The 14,521-nt window shown below is 37.7% G+C and overlaps 1 protein-coding gene across 1 annotated transcript; it reads left to right on the top strand.

The window, feature by feature from the left end:
- The first annotated feature begins 871 nt into the window (after positions 1-871).
- ccna2 (cyclin A2) lies at positions 872-3,446 on the top strand. Its single transcript, XM_085366425.1, has 8 exons — positions 872-1,081; positions 1,595-1,853; positions 1,935-2,041; positions 2,210-2,433; positions 2,524-2,728; positions 2,809-2,922; positions 3,151-3,284; positions 3,395-3,446. Exons 1-8 carry the CDS (start codon positions 872-874, stop codon positions 3,444-3,446), a joined length of 1,305 nt encoding a protein of 434 aa, XP_085222551.1.
- The last annotated feature ends 11,075 nt before the right edge of the window (positions 3,447-14,521 follow it).

Here is a 14,521-nt window from a genome sequence, read left to right as displayed (position 1 = left end):
TTCAGACTGATTTTAAAGGCAAGCGCACTCAGTTATCCAGGTAACAACTTCTCTGATTATGTATTCATTAAAAATTAAACTATAACCAAGCTAATTCAAAAAGTGGTTTAATTATTGTGTGTATTGCATGCAGTTAGTACTTCCCAACACAAGTCTTTAGTCACTAAGAACAGATTACAAATGGTTCATATGATTAAATGCCTTGGGTAACCTGTGTGTCTGAACATATATGAAGATAGCAAAATTAAAAAAGGAAAAAAATAAAACAAGATCTTATCCTTTATGCGTGCATTTGCTACACAGGCCCAGCTGACTTAATAAAGCGATTTTACGTTCAAACATGCCAAACCGGTTTTGAATTTAGTAATCAGAAGATTATTGTACTCTTCGGTTCCCCGTACATTTTACGCGTCACTGCCTTCGCGGCTTCTGATTGGTCTGTTTCAATCCTCGCGGGCTACTTGAACTGAGAGAAAGCTGCAGTCTCTACAGGTTTCTGTGTAAATGGATCGAGGTTAGCTCCCTTGTTTCCAGGTTTGTAGTGAATTCGAAACTCGTGCGTTATGGCGACTTAAATTCTTGTCTTCCGACTGTAGCCATTGTACCACCAATTGTGCATGTCTTGTTTTTGTCTGCTTTGTTTTAGCACGGGGATTCCAAGTGTGGTTACCATCTCAACAGCTTAGTTTTGATTGTGAACAATTCTTTAAGCTTCCTCGGCAAGGTAGACGCTAATGATAACCTCGCTATAATATCCATATACTTGATCCCTTTATCCACGCATCATATTTGAGGGCTCATTTCACTAGTTAACAAGTACTCAACAATTGTAGTTAAGCTAGCGGAAGGCAGGCTGGAGTTGGAGGGCAACATGTCAGGCGCTAACAGAGCACAGGGAAGCGCGGCTAGTGACTACCAGAATCAGGAAAATGTACTGCAGAGACTCAGAGGCTCGCTTAAAGCCCGACCTGTGGCGACTGAAAACCAAGAAAACCTTCCTCCGAAGCAAGCCGCCAACAGAACCGTGCTAGGAGCCCTGCAGAGCAACCAGAGGAACAAATCCCAAGTCGGCGGAAAGCAGGTAACAATGCTAACTGGTAGCTGCTTAGCTGGTGCTGCGCTTTGCTGTTGACTACATGTTTTGGAGCCAATACATTTTACCATGTCCCTGCTTGTTAAAAAATACTTGATGCTTTTATTATTTCTTAAAACTTAATATTTACAAACTCACGAACGTGTGTGTGTGTGTACGCCCCGTTCCCACCAATTGACCGCCATTTTAATATCAACATTAAGGTGAAGTCAGTCATGTAGTTGGCTGCTTAAAACAACAAACATGCCTTCTTGAGGGTGCTTTATTAACGTTTCCCTCCCGTCAGCGGATGTAACAATTGAGTATTAACATTGAACCTGACTAGTGTAATATCATCTGAATGTTCTCAGTCAAGTGCAGCACACTTAGTGTTGTAATGAAAAGTCTTCATCTAACCACTAAGTTGAGCAGCATGTATGCCCTTGGATGGTGTTGCTGTCAGATCTAATCTAACAAAGTTTCTATTCTGTGGGCCATGTCTGAATATTTCTTTGCTTCCAGGATTCAACACAATCCTTGTCTTGTAAAAATGAAGACTTTGGGAAAAGCTGCTTTGATAAACCACTGGCCAAGCAACCCGCTTTCCAGATCCATATTGATGAGCCTGATGGAGCCTGTGTCAAGAAGCCACTGCAAGCAGTTGAGAGTATCAAAGCCAAGCCCACAGTTGAACAATCCCCACTGGAGATCAGTGCTGTGGCACGGCTCCGGCAGCCCCTTGCCACTATTGAAATTCCATCAGCGATGGATGTCAGCTTTGGTGGGTTTAAAGGAAATGACGCTAGCAACTGTTACTCTGATCTGGGTTTTTACTGTTTACTAAATATAAAACTCTTCTCAGATTCTCCAATGGACATGTCTGTGGTTGAGGGGGAGGAAAAACCAGTGAATGTAAATGAGGCCCCAGAATATGCAGCTGAAATTCACAGCTATCTGAGGGAGATGGAGGTGAGAAATTGGCATACGAAGTGCTAAAGCAAAAAGCATATGAGAATTTTCTGGCAGTGCTGCCATCTTAGACATGTCCCCTGGCAACATTTTTCAACCTAAACCTGTTGATGGTTATCTGATCCTGTTTGCAAACTGGCTCTTTATAACTAGATTGTCACCCCACAGGTGAAAACCAGGCCTAAAGCTGGCTACATGAAGAAGCAGCCTGACATCACAAACAGCATGCGAGCCATTCTGGTTGATTGGCTGGTCGAAGTTGGCGAAGAGTACAAGCTCCAGAATGAGACACTTTATCTGGCTGTTAACTACATTGATCGCTTCCTTTCCTCAATGTCTGTCCTAAGAGGCAAACTTCAGCTGGTTGGCACTGCAGCTATGCTGCTAGCTTCGTATGTACCTCTTTGCATGTCAGATTCTACAAATGTTCAAAGCCCACTACTTTGCAAACATTACATTTGTTCCTTTTGAATGTTATGCAGGAAATTTGAAGAGATCTACCCACCAGAGGTGGCAGAGTTTGTTTACATCACAGACGACACCTACACAAAGAAGCAAGTGTTAAGAATGGAGCATCTGGTGCTTAAAGTGCTCTCATTTGACCTGGCAGCACCAACAATAAACCAGTTTCTCACTCAGTACTTCCTGCAGCATGCTGTTACCAAACAAGTGGAGAGCTTGGCAATGGTGGGCATGAGATTTCTGTAGTCTGAAAGTGATGTCTTAAGTGCATTGTCTAAACATTTGTTGTTGTTTTTCATCTTCAGTACCTTGGTGAGCTCAGCCTGGTTGATTCAGACCCCTTCTTGAAATACTTGCCATCGCAGACAGCAGCTGCGGCCTACATTCTGGCTAACACCACAGTGACTGGTGCCTCATGGGTGAGCTCTATAGACTTGTACAAATGGGCAACTAGGAGGTATTGGTCTATATGTAGGTGGAAATGCCAATGGTGTCCAGCAGCACAGCCAATAACTCAGAGCTTGCATCTACTCTTAACTGTTGTTTAAAGTTAAACTTGTCCAAGTTTATGCAAGCTTTAGTTTAGTGTGTGGGGAAATGTATTTGTATATTTGAAGACACAAACTGACCAAAGTTGTGCTCCTTAGCCCAAGTCCTTGAACGAGATGACTGGCTACTCTCTGGAAGATCTGATGCTGTGCATTGAGGATCTTCACCGCATATACCTCAATGCCCCTCAGCATGCACAGCAGTCTGTCCGGGAGAAGTACAAGGGCACAAAGTAAGTCAGCAGATTTGTTTGAAAACTTCATGGGGAGTCTTTGTTTACATTTGGAACAGTCTGGGTTTCTTTATTTGTGCTAAAGCACTAAACCCTTGTCTCTTCCACAGGTACCATGAAGTCTCAAGCATCAATGCACCAACTAAACTGCAGCTGAACTGACTACATTCCCTTCTATCCATGTTGTACTCCCCTGTCACTTAATGATGTGTGCCACAATATCAAATGCCCTGCTCTTTTTGGAGTAGCACTAGGTATTTTAGATGTTTTGCCTTTTTTTTTTGTAATTTTTATATTGTAAAGTCTAAGATTCATGCCACACTACAGTTATTGGCAAAATCAAGAAATTTTAATCAGACAAATTATAGGCTTTATAGCACTGTTGGGCTACTTGGCTCCTCAGTGTTGCTAATTGACCTGCACATGTACCTAAACCCACAGAACAGATTGTGGCCTCAATTTTTTTTTTTTCTAGCTTAGTTTCCTAAGCAAGGGTGCAGGGTTGCCTAGTTTTTTTTGGGTTTTTTTTTTAAGAGGTGTAACCTTGGACCATTTGGCCTAATGGGATGCAGATTAAAGTGTAGTTTGTCTGTCATTGAGTCATTTGATTACATTGGTGTCTTGAAAGCTTTTTTTGGGACATCTTCTGCACTGTTAAACTATGGCTCTTGTAAATAAAATTCTTTTAAATACATTTTCTGATGCTTTATCAACACCCTAGACTCAAGAGGGCAGCAGAGGACAAGTTCTTAAAAGCTTACATCCGCTTAGGAATGTGCCCTGGTTGTTTGTATAAGGCTAAACTAATTTCTGGGTATCCAAAATGGGATTTCTGTTTGAATTGAGGACAAAGTGCCATTGAGGAGTGGTAATTATGGGAAAGGTAAAGTCAGTTAGTTCTTTAAACCAGTAAGGTTTTCCTGTGCAGCCTTTCTTACAACAGGATAAGTATGGTTTTTGAAATATCAAAAGCCCCTCAAGGCATTTAAGGTTCTGTTCAACAAGGGAAGGGGAAAATAAGGACACACACCCCGTGTTTGGAGTTTTTGTTTCAAACTAAATGCTTTTCCACTTGTCATTCAACAACGGCTTGATTTTTATCTGAACGAGAGTCGGCCAATAGCATTGAAGGTATTGCACGCTCCCCCTCGTGATAAATTGGGAGGCTGGCTTTGTGCAAGGAGTCTGACAGGAGAGGGGAAGTGGAGCCCAGCCGCAGAAAGGATTTTCATCTCAGAAGCATGGACCGCTCAAAAAGCATGCACTCTCTCAGCAGGTTTCCTTTATTACTGACTGCACGCACTTGTGACTAACGGGAGGATTTAACCATGGAAACTGATGGGAATTCTATAACATAGCCTAAACGGCTGGATACCTGGCTGAATGATGACTCGTGCAGCTACGGCATAACATCTGTTTAACTCCTAAGATCTAACTTTGTTAAAGACCATTTTTGGTAGTGTAGAGTGGCTTGCTGCTTAACCCCATGCCTGCCCCCAGAAGATTTGTTGTGGCGTCCACGTCGCTGCCGCTGGCACTGGGCTGGGGCTGGAACCTGAGCTTGTACGTGGGGATGCTTCTCGGTCTCCTGATGCTCATGATGCTTCTCCTCTGGATGCTTCTCAAACAGCTCAGGAACTCTGTGGCAAAATCGATGCTGCAGCCCGTTCGCTCTTTTAGGCAGCCTTGCTTTGAACAGAGGTTGGAGCGTGTGTTGTGAAATATGGGACAAATCTGCCAAAACACTGCCAGGACTGAGGCATGTTGGCGTACTTGATTGTGCCTTTGCAGAACTGTGTAAGAAAATTACTTTAAAAATGATCTGTTATGGACTCGTGCTGAAACTGCCTCACAAATAATAAAAGCTCATGATTTTATTCATAGAAACCCGTTTGTTCTTTCACCAGCTTTATATGTTGCTTATTTTCAGATAAGCGTGAAGCAGGGAGCCTTATCTGTGTTCTCCTTCAGTAATTAAAATTACCGCTAATTTTATGCAAGAGCTATTAAGTGTATTTACACAGCCATAGCCCAAACATCTAAACTGCTGAGTAAAAGCAGAAGCCAAGATTAAATCTGCATCCTGATCCATGCTGATTAAAGCAGTGCATTCAGTAGGCCAATTTGCACTCATCTCATTTTCGTGAATTGGCAGGAGGAATATTAAGGATTTCTGCTGATGAAATATATAAAAGGTGCTATGCCACCTTTATTTTTAAGTATTGTACATATCAAGGGGCAAAGTGTCATGAGACTTAAGGTGAGAAAGCTAATATCAACTAAAAGAACTCACAGGGTTAATGCCATTTAACATTTCCCAGGGATGTAAAAGTGGCCAATACACCTGATCTATTGACCACAGATACAACAACAACAACAACAACAATCTTTATTTATAGAGCACATTTAAAAGCTTTGGGCATACCAAAGTGCTTTACATAAAACAATAAAAGGTTCAAACAGATAGGAAGCTATTTTACTGCCAAGTGTGGAGTCCACTTTTCCACTTATTGAAGGACATGTTTATGTCCTGATGGGAGTGATCTTTTGCAGGATGACATAAGGGATCACTGAATTATCTGATGCATATCAAAATAATGTGCACACTATGGCTTTCCTGATCGCCAGATTTCATACAGCACCAGATAGATGCTCAACACAAACATTAAATCATCAAATGCATAAATATCTTTCGGAAGAAAGACTTTCATCTCTTCAGTTCAGCTCCAGGAACAGAGTCAATGCCAAGATAATTTGTGTTGGGTTTTCCTTTAATTTGCCATTTACCTGTGGTTCTTACTGTGTTTTATTTTTATTCCTCTTCAGTCATTAGTCAGAGGAGGTCATGCAGGCTTTGAATGATTGAATAGTCCCAAAAGGATCAATATCCTGTTAACCTAGAGGGGAGCATGTTCATAACACAATGGCAGCTGATTTCCTTATACTTCAACACAATAATGAAAACACCCATTATTCATATGTAGTGTACCTGTGTGATGCAAGTTATTTCTTGCAAATCATTGTTGCCAGAAATAATATTGTTAAGATTTCTCAAGATCTGTAAATATTTGCATTCCTACATTAACTTTATATTTAAAAGTCAACTAATTTGGAGGTTTTCTTACATCTTTGACTAGAAATAAACAGAAAGGGGTAGCATGGCTAATCCAGCTGCCAAAACTACTAAAGGTCACTTACGCAGATGTGATGGATGTAGAAATTTTTCAATGTGGCTCTCTGCAAGAAAGCAAAGAAGCATAGTGTTCCAAGGTGTCAAGCTGTTTCTGTGAATACTTTCTCTGAGACATGTCTGAAAACACTTCGCCACCTCTCAGCTAATTTCACACCAGTGAATCTTAAGGGATTTTTCTTCAGCAGATTCGTGCACGGGTTATTTCAAAATAATAACAGTTTGTTTATCTGCTCACTCCAGCTGTAACTCAGAGCTCTGCCAGCTCTGATTTATTTTGCACATGTGCTTTTGAGCTTAAAATTCTCCTTTGGTTACAATACTATGATCTCTTTATTTGCAATATATCGTAAAAAAAAAATAAAAAAAAACCTTAGTGCAAATCAATCTGAATCCTGAAAAAGTCAAAAGCAGCAGCATCTGCGGTGTAGGTTCCTGTAGAGTCTATGCTGCAGACAACAGAGAGTTAGACTATGACCACGAAATAATCAAAGCATCTGATCTGATGAAGATGAAGAATTCTGCTGAAAAGAGCAACAAAACTGCTGAATCGGACTCATCTTCTGAGACCAGAGATACACTTTTTAAATAGAGACGTGTTCAAAACACCTGCTTGGCAATAATAATAAAATATAAACCAAGGTAAACTCTGATCAAAACACTAACCATTTTATGGACAAAGATTTTGTTCTTTTTGGTATTTTTAACATTTGGGTTGGAAAGATATTAATAAAATTCATTACCTGTAAAATGGGTAGGCTAGCATTTTTTAATTTTCAGTGAATATTCAAGTGTTGTTTTCTTGATTTTATTAATAAATTTCTAAATTTACTTATTTTGCATTTATCCTCGAAAAAGACGCGTTTTCTATATAAACAATATATTCTAAAATGCTGCTAATCTGACATGCTTACATAGTTTTATGCTGTAGTTTAAGCGCAAAGCTAAAGTCAATCCTAATAAAATATATTTATTATCAGAAATATTAGCTGGAGTTTTATGTACTTTACATCTTTGATTATTGGAAATTAACTATGTATATAGTCAGCCCCCTACCCCCAACCCCCAAAAAGCTAAAAAATAAAAATAAAATAAAGATTACATTTCATGAATATTTGTCTAAATTAAGTCTGCTCTCAAACACGACAGTAGTCTATTTGTTCCCTAATCGCAAATGTTGCATCTAGCACAACATTTATTCACTGGCTTCATACACAAGAGCTGTGGATGGTTTCCTCTTAGTAGAGGCAGTTTATCTGCTCTTTTAATATATTATGATGAACGTTCCTGAAAAGGTATAAGACACAAGTTGAACCTGGCCTCAGCAAAGCTGTAATTTGTGGAAAGTAGTAAACATGTGATCTATGGTGACCCTTTGATTGATGATAGACCTTATTGTCGGTCATTCAGTACTGCATATATTGAGTTGTAGACACAGAGCTCTGTAACACAGCTGTCGCATGGCACACCGCTCATGAATGAAAATCTCTCAGTGATTTGGTTTTAAAGCTGACAACTTGGGAAGGGCAATGGGAAGAAACTGCTGACTTTTGGTTTCACTTCCCAGCAGTTTGCAGGATCACTGATTTAGATGATAAATAATCAATAGATGTTTTCTCATATAAAAACAAATAGATTTTAATACATAAATGTCACATATGATTTTAGAAAGTGCAATTTAAAAAACAAGGTTAACTCACTAACTTTGGTTTTAACATGATTTTCCTGCCACACAAATTGTGCCAAACATTGTGCACATTTGTCTCACCTAAATGTTTCTGATCAAACAAACATGAAAATAGTTTTAATATAAGACAAAGATAACGCATGTTAAATGCTTTAAAAAAAAAAACTATCCAAACTATCTGGCACTGTTGCATTGCTCCCTAAACCAATAAGTGGTTGTGCCACCCTTGGCAGGAAGAACTGCAATCAAGCATTTGTGATAACAGGGAATCAATGATGAACACTGATCTTAACTGAGACAAGTGAGGTCTGGAGTTCTTTGGATGATGTTTTGGGTTCTTTTGTGACCTCTTACATCAGTTGTTGATGTGCTCTTGGAGAAATCTTGTTAGACTTTAGTAATTTTGTTACTGTTCCAGTTTTTTTTTTTCCATTTGTTGATAATGGTTCATTGTGATTAGCTGGAATGCAAACCTTGTAACTTTTTCCAGACTGTCAAGGACTTTGCTTCTCAGCTGTTTCTTTAGATGGTCTCATGATGTGTTGCTTTTTGAGAGCTGAAACTAGAGTCCAAACATTTTGATTAATCTCAGTTAACTCATGATTTAACAAAGGCGACCTTTACTTTTTCACACAGGGCCAGAAAGGTTTGGATAGCTTATTTTCTCTTAAAAGAAATGAAATCATCATTTAAAAAATTGCAATTGGTATGAACTGGCATTACTAGAATTTGTTTGATGATCACAGTGACAAATGTGTGAAAAAGATAAGAATTCAGGAAGCAGCAAATACTTTTTCATGGCAATGTTTGATGTTTTTTTGGACTAGTCTTCAACTTACAGACAGTATGACCAAGTATGTCTCCTTATGTAAGCTTCTTTTTAAGTACATATGTATCATTAATCACTAACTGTCTGAATTTAACCACAACAGCAGTGATTTCTGTATGACTTGACTTGTTTTATTTATTTTTATTTTTTTACATTAATCTTTAAAATTCAGAAAATTAGTTAGGTTACAGGCAGAAAAAAAAGACTTATTAGTTATTAGTTATTGCACATATTAATAGATATAGTGTTACTGCATATTTTAACACTTTGCAAATGAAAAAATTGCAATTTGTCTTATTTAGGCTTAGATTAATTATAGTCGTTAAACACAGCTAATGACATCAATGTTTTTAAGACAGCCAATGTCATCCATCACATTGTCATTGGTAGGAAATTATAGGAAAATCCCTTGCAGACTTGTGTGTATATATATATGTGTGTGTTACAGTTGTGTGTTACTGGCATTCAGAGCTCCCTGCTTGCCATTTGATGGAGTGCAGATTAAAAGAACTTTTGCACTGGTTTTACTTTTCAGACCTGAAGTTATGTCCATCTTTTGTTTACTTACTTACTTTATTTACAGCTTACAATCAAAATCATTACAAATAGATATGTATCTGAAACTATCACCCCCCCCCCAAAAAAAACAAAAACAAAAACAAAAAAACCCAAACATTTCATTTGAGAGATAAAGATGATCAGCTAAAATATTTTTTTAGGTTAATCCAGGCATGAAGTTTGGTGCACTGTATGAGGATTTTGCTAAAAATATGAATTGTAATTCAGTGTCCGTAGCGTTTTTAACAGTCATTATCTACATGCACATATCACATGAGAGAAAGAATGAGAAATTAGTTTTTGTAAAAACTGCACATATTATCCAAGCACTTCATATGAACACTTGTAGCTTATCCGATTGTGAGATATTAAATACTCAGAGAAGTACATAATCCATTTAGTTTGTGTATGTCTGCCTCTGGTGAGTAGACGATATCTCAGTTACCTGAAAAATATCTCCATTCAATCTGATATGTTTGTTATTAGCTGCTATACGCTTGTTTATGTGGGAATCAAGGAAATTGGCTCCTTGTCAGCCTGGGAGACTGTGAAATGAAACTGTGAGCTTCCGTAACTGGATCACCTCAGAGATGGTATTCACACTCCCATCTTCTCACAGGTGCTCACTTTAATTAAGGTTTGCTGCGAAGGAGACAACTATAATGATATGTGAGCTGCGCCGCTGATCCCTTCCCTCCTATCAGCCATCAAGCATCTCCTCTTTGTGTCCTGTCTGCACATTAACCTCTGAGTAGCCATGCTTGAAACCATGTTAATGTAGAGCATGAAACAAAAAGCTAAATGTAGACAGAGGCAGAAAGAACACTGAATTAAGCCTGCATGTTAAAATACTGATTTATTATTTAATAGAACACTAGCTCTCTCAGGCATTCATTCAAGACACTGGAGTAATTATGGGCACATGCTATTAATCACCCAAAGACATTTTCTCATATGCCATTCTGGTTTCTGGGTGGAAGGCAACCAAGTACTGCCAAGTACAATATGTGAGACATGGCTAAGTGGTGGGGCAGAAACAAAGAGCCTTTAAACTGTTCATCAGGTCAAGTGGATCAGTGTTTTATATTTAGTTTGACTGAAACTAATAAAAAATTATCAAAAAAAGAGAAAAAACAAGAAATTAGAAAAAAGTCTGCAGCACCTGCTTTTTTTGACACAAAATAATGCTGCAGCTCCTGTCTGTAATGACAGTATTGCCTCTGATTCCAGGAAATAACAATAGAGTAATAAATTAAATGAATCTTAACTATTTCCTACAATCAACACATCCTGCAAACATTCCCCTCCTGCATACTATACTTAGCACATTCTCCCCAGGAAGTTGACCATAAATGGAATTAAACAGGGCCCTGAATGGTTTTGCAGTTCTTAGTTTCAAACAAGAGAAGAAGTGAGAATAACAAACAAAAGAATCAATACACATCTTAAAGCTTCTGGCCTTCTTTCAGAAAACTCGGTTTTTGCATTTCACTTATATTATACTTCACCTAATTGCTAATTAGGATTTTATACAGAATATATATAAGCTATATGATGATGAATGCATTTTTGTAAACTACTCAGTATTGTCCAAAACATATCAAATTTGCTCCACCTCAGCCAATTGTTGGTCATAAAAACAGAATACAACTATTTTAACTGTCAAACTCAAAGGAGCATTTGTATAAAGAACTACAGAGTACTACAGACTTTAGTCAGGGTTAAATTTAAGATAATTTAAAGCAAATAATCAACCCCATCATAGGGCCACTAAAACAAAGAAAATGTATTTCTAGAGTGCAAACAAAGTTTACCCGCAGAAAAGCTTGGAAACAAAAATATTCAAGACTAGTAATAAAACTTGGAAAAAAGAACATAAGAAAAGAGGAAAGAATAAATGATTTAAAAAATGTATTACTAACAGTTTCAGATAGACTGGTGGAACTTTAACATGTTTGCAATTTTTTAAAGAGTTCAAATTAATTAAATACGTGATCAAAGCTGCTGGGCAGCATCACACATTCTAAAAAATAACAACTGCTGTCTGTGAAAATTTGTAGAAATTTTTAACCGCTTAATAAAAGTCACACAAAGGTGACTTGAAGCATGAGCTAACCATCTCACGTTTGATTGTCAGTGAAAGGCAACACTACCTGCAGATGAGGATGTGCATCTTGTCAGCTTTCCTTAGTGAGGAGGAGTTTTAGGGGGAAGAAAATAAAGAGCGTACCTGACTCCAGATCATCTGTGTGGAGGAGAAGACAGACATCAGTTGGTAAGAACAGAAACTTGTTACTGTTGAGTAATTCCACTCGATTTATACTGTTTTTGAATAAATCCAGTGAATCTAAGCCTTTGTTTCAATATTTTTTAAAATTGTTTCGTTTCCTTTCAGTTGACAGCCATTATCTTCAATCATCAATAAAAAAAAAGCATGGTAAGTGTGTCCTTTCATTGTTTTGTGCTCTGTGAAAAGAGAAGCTATGCAAAGTGCCAAGAATCCCTCCTGTTAAGCTGCAGCTCTAGGACTTTCTTTGTGTAATGAAGTGTGGCTTGACTCTTGAAAGGTCATTCCCTTTTCAAGTCACTGTGACATTCGTTCTGAAACGATGCCCATCACAAATAGCTCAATCAAATGGCTTGCATGTAGCCCTAAATTATTTTTCCCTCTATATATTTAGCTAAATTCTCATTTTTCCAATTTCCTTTTTCCACGAAGACTTGGTGTGTGTGGATACCCTGACTCTTTGATGAGCCTCATTTCACCGAAAGGAGTTTCTGTGTGAAGATGCACTCATTACAAAAACATTAGTATGCCTGCGCTGTATACTTACATTGGCACAAAAAGAGAAGCAGCAGCTTCATTTGATATCCTTGATTTGATTTTATCCCCATCAGTGTGCTGAGATACCTCAGACTGTCTAATGAGGAGACGTGAAGAAAGAACTCAGTTTCAGTTGATGATGGTGGTCTAGTTTGTACCATATTGAATTACCATGTACATGGAAACTGCAGGCACCTGTCTCTATTGTATCCCCACTGGCTTACAATTTCATCAAGAGACAGTTGGGAGATGGCACTGCATGATGGTTTAAAAAGGAGACTACTCCATCTTCACTTAAAAACTAAAATAAGTGAATAAAACAACCACATTTTGAGGTTGGGTATGACTTCTAAATGAACTAAGGCTAAAACCATTTATTTATTCCACCATATAGTCTAGTCGTGAATGAGGTATATTGAAAATGTTGTCATTACAAAGGTCAGAAACACAGGAATAATGATCCACAGTGAAATATATATATATAAATCTACATCAGTAATCCTCTTAAATGTCTTATTTGATGTTCCAGCAGGTGACGTTTTTAGATACAATGAACAAAATATATCCAGCTTATTGCCTCTAGAGAGTTTATATTTGTGTTTATGCTCATTTTATAAAAAGTGCTGGACATAAACACCTTGCTTAAGTAAGTCTAAAGAATCCCATATGTAATTTGGGCATCTATAATCCATAAATCTCAAGTCATCTTTAACTGATAGGACCTGACCTGTGATCTCTCAGGATTTAGTCAGGAACAGCTTTTAGCCAAAAGAGAAAAAAGAATAAAATTTTAGAAGAGGAGATATTGGTGAAGATAAAGTCAAAGGCAAATGTGTAGTTTTTGAGCATGACTTCAATGGTTATACATTGAATGTTATACACAAAAAGTTATTCTGGTCTCTAAAAATGCTCAAAGGACATGTATCAGTTTTCAATGTTTCCCGCTAATGTACAGAATAGGTAACTCATTTACAGTTTGACACACTCACAAACAAACACCCAGTGCTGCTTTTAAGTTAAAATTTGTGTTTGCTTACTAATCCCTTATATCTTCATTTAATTATCCATCCATTCATCCAGACATCTAATGAAAAGTTTGCTATAATACCTACTACAGCATAAAATGGACAATTCCATCTCAATTTTTCATATAATAACAACCAAACAAAGAAAAAAAGCCTTCCCCCTGAAGCTTTTGCCTTGAAAAAAAAAAAAACAATCCAGGGAAGAGACACTTCTTAATAAGAATAATCCCTGATGATAGAAGCCTGTATGTAGGTAGCTGAAAGAACAAGTTTCTGTTAATATGCTAATATGCTAATGCTAATATCCTACATTTCTGATGGTTCTCTCTCTCGTTTTCCCGTTTGAATTTTTGAGTTCAGTTATTTGTTTATGGCAGCCAAAGACTGTTTCAGAAGTAGAGCAAGATATTTTAATTCAATTTATGCACGCTCACTGCCCAGTAAGAAATTATTTTTCCTGGCCAAAAAGAGAGTATGTGTAATCAAGTGAGTCCTATTTTCCTTGTGGAGTTTTGCTCTGGCAAATCCAAGCTGGTCAGCTGGGAGGCAGTTGATAAACTGACATGGAATTATCCATCAGTCGTTTTGCTTTTTGTGTGTTATTTCATGTGATGCAGATTTGACTAATTATCCTTCAGAGCTGTTCTTGACCCCAACGTTCAGTGTCGTTTGGACAATAGGTTCCTTCACATGTCAGAGTAAGAATTTATAAAGGACTTCTTTACATGGTTTTATCTTTCAGCCACACATGACTTTTTATCATAAACTGCTTTGTAAAACTGTTAAGATTACTAGTGTATTTCAGGACAGTTGATCTGATAAATGCTGAGACACCTCAATTAATGTTGGGAAAAGGCTAAGTAAACATTTCCAGATGAATATCTGTTCTAGATTCAAGCCTTTGCACCATTTTTAAAACACCAAGATTGCCAAAGTGAAAATGCCCAACTACTGGGAGATGTTAAAACAGATGTCCATCTTTTGTATACATTGTGTGTCTCAGTAGAAAGGTGGCTTTATAGTGTAGTGGTTTACAAATGCTAGTGCAATTCCAGCCAGAGACACAAATTCCCTTTTGTTTTGCAGTAGGAAGGGTGTTTGGGATAAAACTCAAACACGTTGAA

The sequence above is a fragment of the Diplotaxodon limnothrissa genome, linkage group LG2, assembly GCF_057381915.1.
Source record: "Diplotaxodon limnothrissa isolate DT_005_m linkage group LG2, D_limnothrissa_male_GT1.1, whole genome shotgun sequence".
Classification (NCBI taxonomy): domain Eukaryota; kingdom Metazoa; phylum Chordata; class Actinopteri; order Cichliformes; family Cichlidae; genus Diplotaxodon; species Diplotaxodon limnothrissa.
Note: the sequence above shows the minus strand (reverse complement) of the source record. Positions and strands in the feature narration are given on the sequence as shown.